Raw genomic sequence first — 14,808 nt, 5'->3', positions numbered from 1 at the left:
CAGGCGTGCATGGTGGGAGGGGTGAGGCGAGGGGCATTCTCGGGCACCAGAGCTGTGCCAGGCGTGCATGGTGGGGGGGTGAGGCGAGGGGCGCTCACGGACACCACAGCTATGCCAGGCGTGCATGGTGGGAGGGGTGAGGCGAGGGGCATTCTCGGGCACCAGAGCTGTGCCAGGCGTGCATAGTGGGGGGGTGAGGCGAGGGGCGCTCACGGGCACCAGAGCTGTGCCAGGCGTGCAGGGGGCATCACGCTCATGGGCACCACAGCTGTGCCAGGCGTGCATGGTGGGTGGCGGGGCGAGGGGCACTCACAGGCACCACAGCTGTGCCAGGCGTGCAGGAGGCATCACATTCATGGACACCAGAGCTGTGCCAGGCGTGCAGAGGGCATCACACTCACAGGCACCAGAGCTGTGCCAGGCATGCAGGAGGCATCACACTCACAGGCACCAGAGCTGTGCCAGGTGTGCAGGGGGCATCATGCTCATGGGCCCCAGAGCTGTACCAGGCGTGCATGATGGGGAGGCGAGGCGAGGGGCACTCACGGGCACCACAGCTGTGCCAGGCGTGCAGGGGGCACCTGTGTCCTTCCGACTGAATCCTCACATGGCTCCCAGGTGAGCCTGGTAGAGGGGGAGGTGAGGCCCAGAGGAGCTATGGAGCCCACCCCCTCTGGGGATGCCCCTCGCAGTGTACGGGGCTGAGGGTGAAGGCAGGCGCTGTGATGAGACCAGAGCCCTCCTCCACCACACTGTTGCCAGGATTGACGAAGTGTGAGCTCTCTGAAGGATGTGGCTGAAATGAGTAAAAATAGAAATGTCATTAACTTGAGTAACGTGTTTAGATCTGTCCTCTACGCCTTCCCTTTGCTAATGTGACCAGAGGACAAGCAAGAGCAAAAGGGCCCTCCTCTCCCTCTGAGCCCCTCTGATTTTTTCTTATGCCCACTGTAAGCTCTGGCCAGTTGGGTCAGTGCATAGTGTGTTGGGTCAGCCCAGCATGCGAATGTCCTGGGTTCAATCCCCAGCCGGGGCACACATGAGAAGTGACCATCTGCTTCTCTTTTCCTCCCCCTCCTCTTTCTCTCTCTTCCTCTCCCACAGCCAGTGACTCGAATGGTTTGAGTGTCGGCCTCAGGCACTGAGGATAGCTCTGTTGATTCAAGCATCAGCCCCAGGCAGGGGTTGCCAGGTGGATTCCAGTCTAGGCACATGCAGGAGTCTATCACCCCTCCTCTCACTTTAAAAAAACAAAAACTTCCAGATGTGGTCTCTACAGTTTTCAACTCACGGTCATTTCAGTGGGTAGGCTAGTTCATCATCTGGCCGCCAGTACAGGCCTGCTCACTGGGCACTACTGGGCAGTGACAGGCTCAGTGATGCAAGTCTTCCTCAAAATCGAGTTGGGCAGTTTCAAGTCCATGCTGTCCTTGTCCCAGTACTGCTTTTATGTCCATTTAAGAGTGGTGATTCTGAACCCTTTCTATCTGCTTACTGGTTAATTGAATTTAATCTTTTACTACTCTTGCAGAATGAACTGGATAATGTGTCAGCTCTTCTGGAAGAAGCAGAGAAGAAGGGTATTAAATTTGCTAAGGATGCAGCCAGTCTGGAGTCTCAACTACAGGACACACAGGTATTCCAGGGGCGTGAAAGGCCTTTCCTAGGGACGCAGCCATTTCCGTGACCGGCGTGTCGGACCCGCCTTCTTAGCGCCCCTTTCTGGTTTTGTGGTGTACTTTCATTTGGAGCCTTGCACTCCGAACAGCCATGATGCTTAGGAGATCTCAGAGCTCAGCGTCTCCGTGTGGCCCTGGGCCCCGTGTCTCGGGTGTGTGGGTCTCGGGTGGCGCCTGCCCGGGATGTGGTTCGCCCGGCAGGGGTCCCACGGCACACACGTGCACTGCTGGCCGTCGTAAAAAATACCGTTCTATTACAGTTGAAATTTCCTTATGCTGACCTGGGAGAAACAGTCCATTTTATAGAGGGGTGGGTTGAAGCTTACTTATCATACTTTTTTAAGATCAATTCTTTGTTAGGGCTGTTTTTAAATAGGGTGGAAGTTAGGTTAATGACTGTGATAATATGAAAATAATGTAGCAGCTTTCTTAGAGTTATACATCTTATTTTTAGTAAATTTGTAAACTTTATATGAGTGTGTATTTGCCAGGTTCTAGGCCAGTGCTGGGGTTAAAATCTCAGACAAACAGGAAATGGAGTAAGTAGGTACCTGGGGACAAGTTCAAGGCCCATCGTGTTCAGTGAGAATAAAGGAGACTAAGGACTCGATCTCGGAACGCTCTCCATGTGCCTTTGGAAATCCCAGTCTGAATGGCATGGGAAAGACATGTTTGCATTGCCTTTTAGAGAAGTCACTCTGGCAGGAAGTCTATAAAGGAGAAACGGAGGTGGTCTTGAGCGCAGAGGGCCTGGGCTGGGGACGGGTGCAGGCCGCAGCCATTCTAGACGTGAGGGCTGCAGGAAGTCTGTATAAAGGAGAGACGGAGGTGGTCTTGAGCGCTGAGGGCCTGGACTGGGGACGGGTGCAGGCCGCAGCCATTCTAGACGTGAGGGCTGCAGGAAGTCTGTATAAAGGAGAGACGGAGGTGGTCTTGAGCGCTGAGGGCCTGGGCTGGGGGACGGGTGCAGCCACAGCCATTCTAGACGTGAGGGCTGCAGGAAGTCTGTATAAAGGAGAGATGGAGGTGGTCTTGAGCGCAGAGGGCCTGGGCTGGGGGACGGGTGCAGCCGCAGCCATTCTAGACGAGAGGGCTGCAGGAAGTCGGCGCTGCCGGTCCTCCCGAGGGCGTGGCAGCAGGATTTGTGTTAAGAGTGTTTATAACATCATCGTGTGCTTGCAAACCATTTCTGTTAATTACTGCCCTCGGGTGTGTTTCTCTTACACTGAGGTCCTCTGTCCTTTATGACATGGAGCGTTCTTAGTAGCGGTGTTTCCTTTCGGGGATGACCGTACCGAAGGGCTGACCTATTGTAAACACGCACAGGAGCTTCTGCAGGAGGAGACACGGCAGAAGCTGAACCTTAGCAGCCGCATCCGGCAGCTGGAGGAGGAGAGGAACAGCCTGCAGGAGCAGCAGGAGGAGGAGGAGGAGGCCAGGAGGAACCTGGAGAAGCAGGTGCTGGCCCTGCAGTCCCAGGTGGGTGTCCCCTCGCCACGTGCTGGCCCGTGGGCTGGGCCGCTGCAGCTCAATCTGGGACAGTCAATTAGGTCGTGCTAAATCGGGTCCACCGAGTGATTCTCTGTGACCCACCCCACGGTCCTCGGCCGGCTCCACTGTGGGAAGCACTTAAGACCAAGCGCAGAACTGTGTCAACTGTGCCGGCTCTCAATCCAGTCAGAAACTAGGTTACAGGTAAATCCAATCATTATTTTGATTATTAGCTAAGAAATTAAGTTACAGGCTAAGATTAATTTGCTCAATCACATAGTACTGAGTAATGTTAATTCTTCTCACAAAATATTGAAGTTTTTTTCCTTTTTCTTCAAATACAAAAACCAGTTGATTTCTTTACTATTGATTTTTTTTAAGTGAGAGGAGGGGCAGAAACACTCTCTCATGCACCTGACAGGATCCACCCAGCAAGCCCACTAGGGGGTGGTGGTCTGTGCATTTGGGGTGCTTGCTCCATTATAACTGGGGCCTACTCACTCCAGTGAGCCATGGCTGTGGGAGGAGAGGAGAGGGGAGAGAGAGAGAGAGAGAGAAGGGGGAGGGGGAGGATGGAGAAGCAGGTGGGCGCTTCTCCTATGTGCCCTGGCCGGTAATCAAACCCGGACATCCACGCGCTGGGCCGATGCTCTACCACTGAGCCAACCAGCCAGGGGCAATCGTTTTTGTTCTTTACATAAACACCTAGCTGAGCGACACGAAGAAGAGAGTCGATGACGACCTGGGCGCGATCGAGGGTCTGGAGGAAGCCAAGAAGAAGCTCCTGAAAGACGCGGAGGTGCTGGGCCAGCGGCTGGAGGAGAAGGCCCTGGCCTTCGACAAGCTGGAGAAGACCAAGAACCGGCTGCAGCAGGAGCTGGACGACCTGATGGTGGACCTGGACCACCAGCGCCAGATCGTCTCCAACCTGGAGAAGAAGCAGAAGAAGTTCGACCAGGTGGGCTCTCCACCTGCGATCCTGTCTCCCAGCTTCCAGGGTCGGGCCGCACGTCCTGTCCTCCCGAGCAGCGCGAGCGGTTTTTAGTTTAAAATAATATTTTCATACTTATTTTAAAGCAACGCACATTTATAGCAGAATTGGCAAATGTAGAAAAGCGAAAGGAGCTAAGAGAGCCCCATAAGCTCGTAGTGGTACGCTTAGCAGTAAGCCCGACACGGGATGCAGGGAGGGGTCCGGGTTGCTTTCCCAACGGCCCCGCGTCTCTCCCGATGCCGTCCGCACAGCTGCTGGCGGAGGAGAAGAACGTCTCCGCTCGCTACGCCGAAGAGCGAGACCGCGCCGAGGCAGAGGCCCGGGAGAAGGAAACCAAAGCCCTGTCGCTGGCCCGGGCCCTGGAGGAGGCCCTGGAGGCCAAGGAGGAGTTCGAGCGACAGAACAAGCAGCTGCGGGCGGACATGGAGGACCTGATGAGCTCCAAGGACGATGTGGGGAAGAACGTGAGTACCCCGGGCTCCGGCCCCTTCGGCAGGGCCGGCCGCTCCGCAGGAGTGCCTCAGGACCTGGGGGCGCCTCTGGGAGAGCTGGCTTGTGTGTGGGGTGGGTTTGAGTTTTCCGGAACAAGCCGGCAGAGGCTCCGAGGTCTGTTCTCAGGACGGCACTCCCACAGCAGGGCCGACACACGGAGAAACTGCTCCTCCTTGTCCCTGCACAGGCCCCTGCCCCGCCCTGCACGCTGGCAGGCGACAGGGACCCAACCCCAGGGCCCAGAGGGCCCCTCCGAGACAGGGCAGCATCTGGCTCCAGCAGGAGGGGCCCGGGAGGAGTGACCCCCGCGGCTCACACGGACCTGGGGCTTCCCAGTCGGTCCCTGGTCTTCTCTGAAGACCTCTGTGGGGATGTTTATCGGCCTGCACCCCGTCCTCAGTGTACAGTGTGTTGAGGGGGGTGGGCCGAGCCCAGGCCTAGGAATCGGAACAGGCTCAGGCCTTGGCTTTTTTGTTCCGACCAGGAGCCACTTAACCCCTCTAAGCCCGAGTTCCCTCGTCTGTCAAGTGCACGTTACACTTGCCCGACTTCCTGAAACGGCGGCCGACGTGCTTAGGAAGCATAGTCCTCAGCGAAGGGAAACCTCGTGGGATGTGGGCTCTCTGGCCACGCGCGGGGGTGGGGAGACTGTCCTACCTTTCTCCTGTGTCTCCCTACACCTAGTAATGCCCAGGGGCACAGCCGTGGACAAGCACAGGCCACCCGAGGAGAAGTGCTGTGACTACACAGTAGAATGCAGCAGGAACTCACAGTTGACTATTCCTTGTTTCCTAACAGCTTGCTCTAGAATAACTCACGGTCAGTCATCCGTTTATCCCACCAGCACTTCTTTTGTGCCTATGAAGTGCCAGACACAGCCGAGAGACAGGGGCCCCCTCAGTCCTGGTTCTGCCCACCCGAGAGCGGAAGTCACGGCCCTAGAGGGGGTGCCCCGCAGCTTCCACGCCTGCCGGTCCCATGGTGTCTGGGCGCCAGGGCACGTGCGCAGACGGGCACGGAGAGCTAGGTGCATGTTGACGGCGGGCATCCCTGTCCAGACGAGCTGGGCCTCTTTGTAACCATGCCGTTTCACAGGCCAAGCACCCCCTAATGTGTAAGTTTGCACACATGCATCTGCAGTACAAGCACCTTTTCCGCAGCGAGAAAGGGTGAACGGTAGTCCCTGTCACAGACAGCAGGCCAGTGGCCAGTCAGCAGGCAAGGTCCTCTGGCACCATACTCCTTTCCAAAGACCTCTCAGCGTCAAGGTGAGACTTGTGTGCTGATTACAGAACACCTGTGAATACAGAGGTCGGTACTGTCCTTGGAGCGACATGCCCCAATAGGAGGACGCGCGGCTGTGGAGGGACAGGAAGGTGTGAGGGGCCTGTCAGGCCGCGGGCCCGCAGGCCAGCAGCGCCCATGCTGTGTGGGGGCCGTAAAGTCGGGAACACCTGCTGTCCTCACTGTGCCTGTGCTGACGGTCCCCTCTGGGCGCTTCCTGTGCTGCAGGTTCATGAACTGGAAAAATCCAAGCGGGCCCTAGAGCAGCAGGTGGAAGAAATGAGGACCCAGCTGGAGGAGCTGGAGGATGAGCTCCAGGCGACAGAGGACGCCAAGCTCCGCCTGGAGGTCAACATGCAGGCCATGAAGGCGCAGTTCGAGAGGGACTTGCAGACCAGGGACGAGCAGAACGAAGAGAAAAAGAGGCTGCTGATTAAGCAGGTAGGTGAAGGAGGCGTGGCCCCGGGCAGGACCGGGCAGTGCCCGTTCATTCACGTTAGATCTCAGGAGCTGAGTAAAATTAATGTATCTGGTCCCTTGATGGTTTTTATTCTTTACAATTTAGTGTTATTGGTTTGATAATTATTTCTCAGATGGTATTGCTGCTGCTTACACGCCAGGTCACTTGTCATCAGTTGAAAGCCCTTAGTGAGGTCTGCAGAGAGTATGCAGTTCGACTCCGGCTCTGAGAGCCTTAGCGGGGGAGGGGGGGGGCAGAGCAGGCGACGGTGACTCAGCATTTCTGGAGTTTAGCTCCTGTGTGCTCACGAAGCCACTCTTTACAGGAGAAAAAAACAGATACTTGCATTTCTTTATCTTAAAAAGTTACCAGGCACTTAACCACTTGTATTCTCCTCGCAATGTGTGTTAAACTTCTAAAAGTGGCAATTGTGATACTCCCTTGGAGTTCATAGTATTATCAAAACTTAGATTATTTACATTTCTTAATTATTCTACTAATTTTTAATCACTTATTGTTAAATAATGAATTACCTCAAGGTTAGTGACTGAAAATAAACACTGACCCGCAGCCCCTGCAAAGCAGGAGTTCCGAGGGGCCCGGCAGGTGCGTGTCCCGAAGGCCTGGCGGGGGGGACGCTCATCCTGCGGCTGGCCCACGGGCGCCCCCCGCGGTGCTGGCCAAGGCCTCCCCGCAGGCTGCCTGGGTGTCCGGGGACTCCCCGAGGAGCCGCTGCCCTGCAGTGTGGCTGCATCACGTCTCCGTAGGAGCTGCCTCTTAGGGGCCGCACAGTGTCGGTGGAGATGGTGCGCCCAGCTGTTGTTTTTTGAGGATCTCTCTGAACAGAAGTCAGCTCCTCTGGTTTTGTGTTAACGACTGCTTAGCAGCAGAGTGCCTCTGCAGGGCAGCTGCCGTGTGTGCCCCGAGGGGGACTGGGTCTGACCCCATAACCCCACGGCCTCTTAGGTGCGGGAGCTCGAGGCGGAGCTCGAGGACGAGCGGAAGCAGCGGGCGCTGGCCGTAGCTTCAAAGAAGAAGATGGAGATAGACTTGAAGGACCTCGAAGCCCAGATTGAGGCTGCAAACAAAGCCAGGGATGAAGTGATTAAGCAGCTTCGTAAGCTTCAGGTACGGACCGCTGAGCGTCGGCCTTCGCTGTCCTCTGGCTCCGCAGAGGTCAGACACGGCGCAGCCCGTGAGGCTGGGGGGAGAGCCTGCGGCACCCTGCTGCGGTGGTGGCAGCAGCCACAAAGATGGCACGCCGCACTTAGTGAGACGGACAGAGCCGGGGGTGGGGCAGGCAGAGCGCCCACCAGCAGGGACGTGCTCTCGGGCTCTGGACAGCTTCTGATGACGCTGATCTACACAGCGTGTCCACCCCTCCTGGTGCTGTGGGCGTCAGCAATCTTCACAGTCCGGTTTAACCATCGCTCTGCTACTCAGATGCCATGCTGTCCCTCTCAGTGATAAAAATAATTTCTGCAGCAACACAGCACTGGCAGGATGTCATGGGCCCTCGTGAATAGGCCCAACCTCTCAGGGGGATATTTGTCAGTTGTGACAAATCTTTGGAAAACTTCCATCCCTTTGGCTTCGGTGAGTCCACATCTTGAGAATTTATTCTAACGAAATATAAAGATAAGAAGAAATATTTACCAAGATGACCGAGCAGATATGGAAGCAACCTCAATGTAAGTGGACTGACGGCCATTTAAATGCTAGGCTACGTGTGCAATGAGCGCGGGGCTCACGGGAGCAAAGGAAGGGACAGCGTGGGGCAGTTTAGAGATTGTATTTGTTGATTTTAGAGGGGAGGGCAGGAAGCATCAGCTTGCAGGAGGTGGTGCTTGTACGTGCCTTGACCAGGCAAGCCCAGGGTTTCAAACCAGCAACCTCAGCATCCCAGATCCACACTTTATCCACTGCACCACCACAGGTCAGGCAGGGCAATTTAGTTTATAATCCTGCACACGCATGTGCATAGTTTTTTGCATACAGACATGTAGATATACATACTTAGAAAAATGTTTAGAAGGAAGAGTCATCCCTGGATAATAGGTTTATATGTAACTTATTTGCTTCCTTGTGGTTTTTTTAAAAAGCTAAATACAAAGGTTATTTTTCCTAGCTAATTACAAAGGTCATTAGGCTCATTACAAAGACTGTCAATACAGATTCAGTTCCCGGCCAGGGCACACAGGAGAAGTGCCCATCTACTTCTCTACGCTTTCCCCTCTCCTTTCTTTCTGTCTCTCTTCTCTTCGGGCAGCCAAGGCTCCATTGGAGCAAAAGTTGGCCCAGGTGCTGAGGATGGCTCCACAGCCTCTGCCTCAGGTGCTAGAATGGCTCTGGTTGCAACAGAGCAACAGCCCCAGATGGGCAGAGCATCGCCCCCTGGTGGGCATGCCCGTGAGTCCCATCTGGAGCATGTGGGAATCTGTTTGCCTCCCTGCTTCTCACTTCAGAAAAATACAAAAAAACCCAACAGACTACCAATAACATTATGATTTCATTTATTTAATAGCTCTGTTGAGATATAGTCATTCATGTACCTTACAGTTTAGCTATTTAAAATGTTTTAATTTTTTTAGTAAATTCATAGTGCTGGGCAACCATCACCACTATCTAATTTTGAACATTTTGGTCCCCTCATTTGGGCCTATGCTGGGCATTTGACAAAAGTGGAATCATACAATACGAAGCTTTTTGTGACTAGTGTCTTTCACTTAGCATGTTTTCAAGGTTCATCCTTGTTCTAGCATTAGTAAGTGCTTCCTGCCTTTTTACTACCAACTATTCCATTGTATAGTTACTCGTACCACATTTTATTTATCCACTCATCAGTTGATGGACATTTGGGTTGCTTCAACTTTTGGCTGCCGTGATAATGCTGCTATGAGCGTTCACAAATATTTGTGTACACTGTGCTTCAGTTTTCTTAGGTATATCCCTAGGAGCGGAATTGCTAAGTTATATGGTAACTTTAATTTTTTTTTTTTTTTTTTGTATTTTTCTGAAGCTGGAAACGGGGAGAGACAGTCAGACAGACTCCCGCATGCGCCCGTCCGGGATCCACCCGGCACGCCCACCAGGGGGCGGCGCTCTGCCCACCAGGGGGCAATGCTCTGCCCCTCCGGGGCGTCGCTCTGTTGCGACCAGAGCCACTCTAGCGCCTGGGGCAGAGGCCAAGGAGCCATCCCCAGCGCCCGGGCCATCTTTGCTCCAATGGAGCCTCGGCTGCGGGAGGGGAAGAGAGAGACAGAGAAGAAGGAGAGGGGGAGGAGTGAAGAAGCTAATGGGCGCTTCTCCTGTGTGCCCTGGCCGGGAATCGAACCCGGGACTTCTGCACGCCAGGCCGACGCTCTACCTCTGAGCCAACCGGCCAGGGCCATATGATAACTTTAATATTAAGGAACCACCAAACCTTTCCACAGTGACTATACCATTTTACATTCCTGCCAGCTGTGTATGAGGGCTGCTATTTCTCTACATCTTCACCACCACCTACTATTGTCAATCTTCTAATTACCGCCATCCCAGCGGGTGGGAAGTGGTTCCTCGTGGTGGTTTTGATTTGCATTTCCTTAATAACTCATGATGCTGACCATCTTTTCATGTACTTACTGCCCATTATCTTATTTGGAAAATGTTTTTCAGTCTTTGACCCTCATCTCTGAGTGGTCTTTAATAATTGAGTTGTAACATTTCTATCTGTATTCTGACTTCCGAATATCTTCTTCCATTGTCTGGATTGTCTATTCACTCACTCTGTGGTATTATTTATAGCACAAAAGTTTTTAATTTTGATGGAGTCCATTTTATTTTTCTTTTGTTCCTTATGCTTTCTTAAATTATATTTATGAAATCACTGCCTAATCCAAGGTCATGAAGATTTATTGCTATTTTCTCCTAAGAGTTTTATACTTTACACTTCTAAACTTTATTGAGTTAATATTTGTTATATGGTTTTATATATAAACTCAACCTTATTTTTTTCAGTATGGATTGCCCATTGTCCCAGAACCAGTTGTTAAAAAGACTATTCTTTTCCTCATTAAAGTAATTCTGTTCCATTGATTTGTAAGTCTGTCCTTATACAAATATCACAGTCTTGATTACTATAGCTTTGTAAATTTTAAAATTGGGAACTGTAACTTCTCCAACTTTGTTCTTTTTCAAGATTGTTTAGGTATACAGATTCTTTGCAATTCCATATGAATTTTAGGATCAACTTGTCAATTTCTGCAAAAAAAAAAAAAAAATAGGAAGACGGGCCAGCTCGGGTTTTGCTAGTTAACCCCCGCTAGTTTGACCTGGAGTGCTGCCGTCTTACCAGGACTGTCTCCGGGCCGTGAGCAGGGCCTCTTCTCGTTTATTTAGCTATTCTTTTCATTTTTCTAATGATGTTCTATAGTTTTTAGTGTACAAGTCTTATACTTCTTTAGCTAAACTGATACTTTAGTATTTTACTCTTTCTGCTGCTATTTTAAATACAATTGCTTTCTTAATTTTTAGACGTTTATAATTAGTGTACAATAATACAGATGGTTCTTGGATATTGCTCTGCTATTCTGCAGCCTCCCTGAGCTCATTTATTCATTCTGGTGGGGGGTTTGAATTAATTCCCTAAGATTTTTCATAGTCAAGATCATGTCATCTACAGGTTGAGCTAGTTTTATTTCTTCCTTTCCGTTCTGGATGCCTTTTGTGTCTTTCTCTTGGCCTGGCTGCTTTGGATGGTGGGATATAGTGGTGTATGAATGTGCATGGTGTATAGTGTCTTATATGGTGATGGGTTCAGTTTGCTACTGGTTTCTTGAAGATTTCTGTGGATATATTCATAAGGGATACTGGTCTGAATGTTTTCTTGTGATATGTCACTTCTGTATACTTTTATATTCATAATGAATGTATATTACTTTTACAATCTGGGAGAAATATGTGTAAAAGCTAAGAATGAAAACTACCTCAAAGCCTTCCCGTTACCCTTTAGGCTCAGATGAAGGATTACCAGCGTGAATTGGAGGAAGCGCGTGCATCCCGGGATGAGATTTTTGCTCAATCCAAAGAGAGTGAAAAGAAGTTGAAGAGCCTGGAAGCAGAAATCCTTCAATTGCAGGAGGTTGGTCTGCTTGTTCATCCATTTGTTCAGCAAATATTCACCCTTGCCAGTTCTCCAAGACCAGATAAATGTGTCTTAATATATCTATAGCCTTGTGTAATCTCACTACCGATTTTTAGTATGTTACTGGGCCGCCTTATTGCTTAAGTTTGGCGAAGTGATCACACTTGGATACAGCTCATATACACTCCTCTACCTGGCTGAGGGCAGAGGAGCTGATCAGTGACTTTTCCATTCTCCAGGCTTGTTCCACGTTTAAGAAAAAGGAGTGATGTTTGTGTATTTAGTGTTGGCAACGTCACGATCACTTAACTCTGAACTCTGGCCTAAGTGACAGAAGATCCTTGTTTTATAGGAGCACTATGTGTGATACTTAAAAAGGGAGAGAAGTTACATTTCACTGAAATTCTAAGCTACTCATCTGTACTCTAAGAATTCTCGCGTTTCTCTTTTGTAAGTTTTCATGGAGAGGGACCGGTGAAGGGTTACATGCAGTGTGGGACTGAGTATGTCATTGCTAGGCACACAGGAAAACATTTTAAAGCTTACTAAGGCATAAATGACACACAAAGCGCTGTACATGTTTAATGTGTATATAAACTTCCCTATGAATGAAGAACCAAATGTATTCAAACCTAGAAAGACAAGAGCAGCTTAAATTGAAATGTTGTCAGTTAATATGAAAAAACTCCCAACACAGACACCTAGAAACACCAGATGACGTGTCACCAAAGACGAGTAAGTGCAGAGTTGCGCCTGCAAAAAAGAAAGGGGGCTCCCCCGGTGTCGGCTGTAGCGGGAGCGGGAACCCGGTGAGCAACGCCAGCGATGCTGAGGTTACCCTGACAGCCAGCTTTGGGGTTTTATTCCTCTTTTTTATTTTATTAATTTTTGCTTGTGCCTTGATTTCCTCCGGATTTTTTCTGTTTCTGACTTTATTGAGTTGGACACTCATTAATTTTCAAGCTTCCTTCTTCTAATCTCTGTGATAGTTTCTTTATCCCATGAATAATTTAAAAGTGTGGTTTAAACCTCCAAATGTGTGGTATGCATTTATTTTTCCTTAGTTGATTTCTAGTTCTGTTGCTCGTGGTTAGAGAATGTTGAGAGTCGAGCAGCTCTAGGGCCTGGCACACAGTCAGTCTTTAACAATATTCCTGTGTGCTTGAAGAGAGCGTGCATTCGTCAGTGAAGGAGGACCTCAAGATCTGTGTACGTCACCACGCAGTTGATCAGTGGTGTCCCCACAGGGGCGGGGCTCCAGGAGCCTGTCCCCTGGAGCCAAAGGCACTAGGCATCCTCGCCCGCAGCCAGCCCTGTCTTTGCAGACAACGCGGGTACTTATTTTGGACCTTCAGACAAGGGATCGCTGCACTGGGGAGAAGAGACCGACCAGAAGCTGCCCTGCCCTCCGTCTGTGTCTGTTCTTCCTCACCTCAGACAGACACCTTCATTTCTCTGCGTTATAGGCCCTGAGGTGCTCTCCTTTCTCCCGTGGCTCCCTCGGCCTTGCTGGGCCCAGAACTGGGACACCAGAGGCCAGATGGTAGGGTCAGCACTTACACAGCGTGTGCATCAGGCCTGGGGCCGGCCCCGCGCACTCTGCCTGCTGTCAGCACATCCCGGACTCGCGCCCGGCCCCACGGGAGGGTTCTGTGTGCCAGCACTCTGGCCCGCGGGAGGGCCCGCCTCCTGTGCGTGCACATGACAGGCAGGTGCGCATGCCGAGCGGGAGGGCCCGCCTCCTGTGCGTGCACATGACAGGCAGGTGCGCATGCCGAGCAGGAGGGCCCGCCTCCTGTGCGTGCACATGACAGGCAGGTGCGCATGCCGAGCGGGAGGGCCCGCCTCCTATGCGTGCACATGACAGGCAGGTGCGCATGCCGAGCAGGAGGGCCCGCCTCCTATGCGTGCACATGACAGGCAGGTGCGCATGCCGAGCAGGAGGGCCCGCCTCCTGTGCGTGCACATGACAGGCAGGTGCGCATGCCGAGCACCCAGTGCCGCCTGTGCTGTCCTGCTCCACGGGCCTCCTGAGATGTGCTCTTGCCCAGTACGGCACCTTTGGGAAGAGACAGCTGGTGGCAAGAGGCTCTGGACAGGGGGGGAGTCAGAACCCTGAGTTTCTGCCATCGACCAACCTTGAGACTTGATGCGGGTCCCTCCATCTAGGTGGGCCTCAGTTTCATACAGAAAATAAGGGCAATGGTGCAGCTCTCAAATTCTATATACGGTCTTGGTCTTGACCCAGTCGAGGTGAGAACTGCACCCTGATATCTGCCTGCGGAAAATCCTCTAAAGAGATTCGTGGGGAGGCAGCCATCAGCCAGCTGTTCCTCCCGACGGCCGTCAGCACAGGCTGGTCCTGCCCTGCCCCGCAAGGCCCTGCTCACGGCAGAGGCTCTGCTCCGAGCCTGAGGTCACATGCCACCCACCTTCTCCCTGTGGGAGCTGTGACCCTCGCTGTACCGCATGAGCACCTTACTTTCTGGTGCCCTGAGAGTCACTGATCTGGTTAGTGCACTTGATCTCCACATTGTATCACTTGTCTATGTGACAGATTGCTTCAGGACCATGACTTGGTCTAGTTCTGGGTTTGCATAGTTTGTGCGCAGCTCATGATTGAGAAACACCAGCTTTCTAGGGAGAGCAGGAACCTCTTACGCTGGGACAGCCCAGCCCCCACACAGACTAGGACCTGCCCTGTGGACAGTTTTGTATGAGGATGTCACAGCACATCACCCCGCTGGCCTGCACCCTAACAGTCCCTTCTCTTCAGCAAATTGCCAATCTGGCTTCTCAAAGCTGACAGCAGTGTGAGGCACACAGCCCCCGGAAGAAGGCGGCTGCAGCCGCGGGGCTCTGCCGGATCTCACACCTGGGGACTGTCACAGCCAGAGCCTAACTCCTGGTCTGAACCCATTCAGGAACTTGCGTCCTCGGAGCGAGCCCGCCGGCATGCTGAGCAGGAGAGAGATGAGCTGGCGGATGAGATTGCCAACAGCGCCTCCGGCAAGTGAGTTCCCCGGGCAGGTGGGAGGAGCGGCGCCTGGGACCTGCGTGCTGGCCCGTCCCTGCGGCTGGCCCGCACGCTGAGAAGGCCAGGGTGTGCTGCGGCGCACAGGAGACAGCGGTTGGTTTGCTCCTCTGTCCCAACTCTGGGAAGATGCGCACACGCTGCCGCGCCTCCAGACTGCCTCCGCTGCCCGCTCCCGCAGCTCGCCCCTCTGTGCCAGCCGTGCCCACAGTAGGTGTGAGAAGTATTCAGAACTACCTGGTCCCGCAG

At 52.5% G+C, this 14,808-nt stretch overlaps 1 protein-coding gene across 5 annotated transcripts in view; it reads left to right on the top strand.

Moving 5' to 3' along the window:
• MYH10 (myosin heavy chain 10) overlaps nt 1-14,808 on the top strand; it is a 119,897-nt gene that overhangs the window by 98,106 nt on the left and 6,983 nt on the right. For all 5 annotated transcript variants that reach the window (XM_066364851.1, XM_066364848.1, XM_066364847.1 and 2 more), the window contains 8 exons: nt 1,532-1,636; nt 3,006-3,158; nt 3,880-4,128; nt 4,416-4,628; nt 6,169-6,381; nt 7,367-7,528; nt 11,394-11,522; nt 14,450-14,538. In XM_066364851.1, coding sequence (XP_066220948.1) covers nt 1,532-1,636; nt 3,006-3,158; nt 3,880-4,128; nt 4,416-4,628; nt 6,169-6,381; nt 7,367-7,528; nt 11,394-11,522; nt 14,450-14,538 — 1,313 coding nt within the window. The remainder of the gene's footprint in view (nt 1-1,531; nt 1,637-3,005; nt 3,159-3,879; nt 4,129-4,415; nt 4,629-6,168; nt 6,382-7,366; nt 7,529-11,393; nt 11,523-14,449; nt 14,539-14,808) is intronic.

This window comes from Saccopteryx leptura, chromosome 2 (assembly GCF_036850995.1).
Source record: "Saccopteryx leptura isolate mSacLep1 chromosome 2, mSacLep1_pri_phased_curated, whole genome shotgun sequence".
Lineage (NCBI taxonomy): Eukaryota > Metazoa > Chordata > Mammalia > Chiroptera > Emballonuridae > Saccopteryx > Saccopteryx leptura.
Note: the sequence above shows the minus strand (reverse complement) of the source record. Positions and strands in the feature narration are given on the sequence as shown.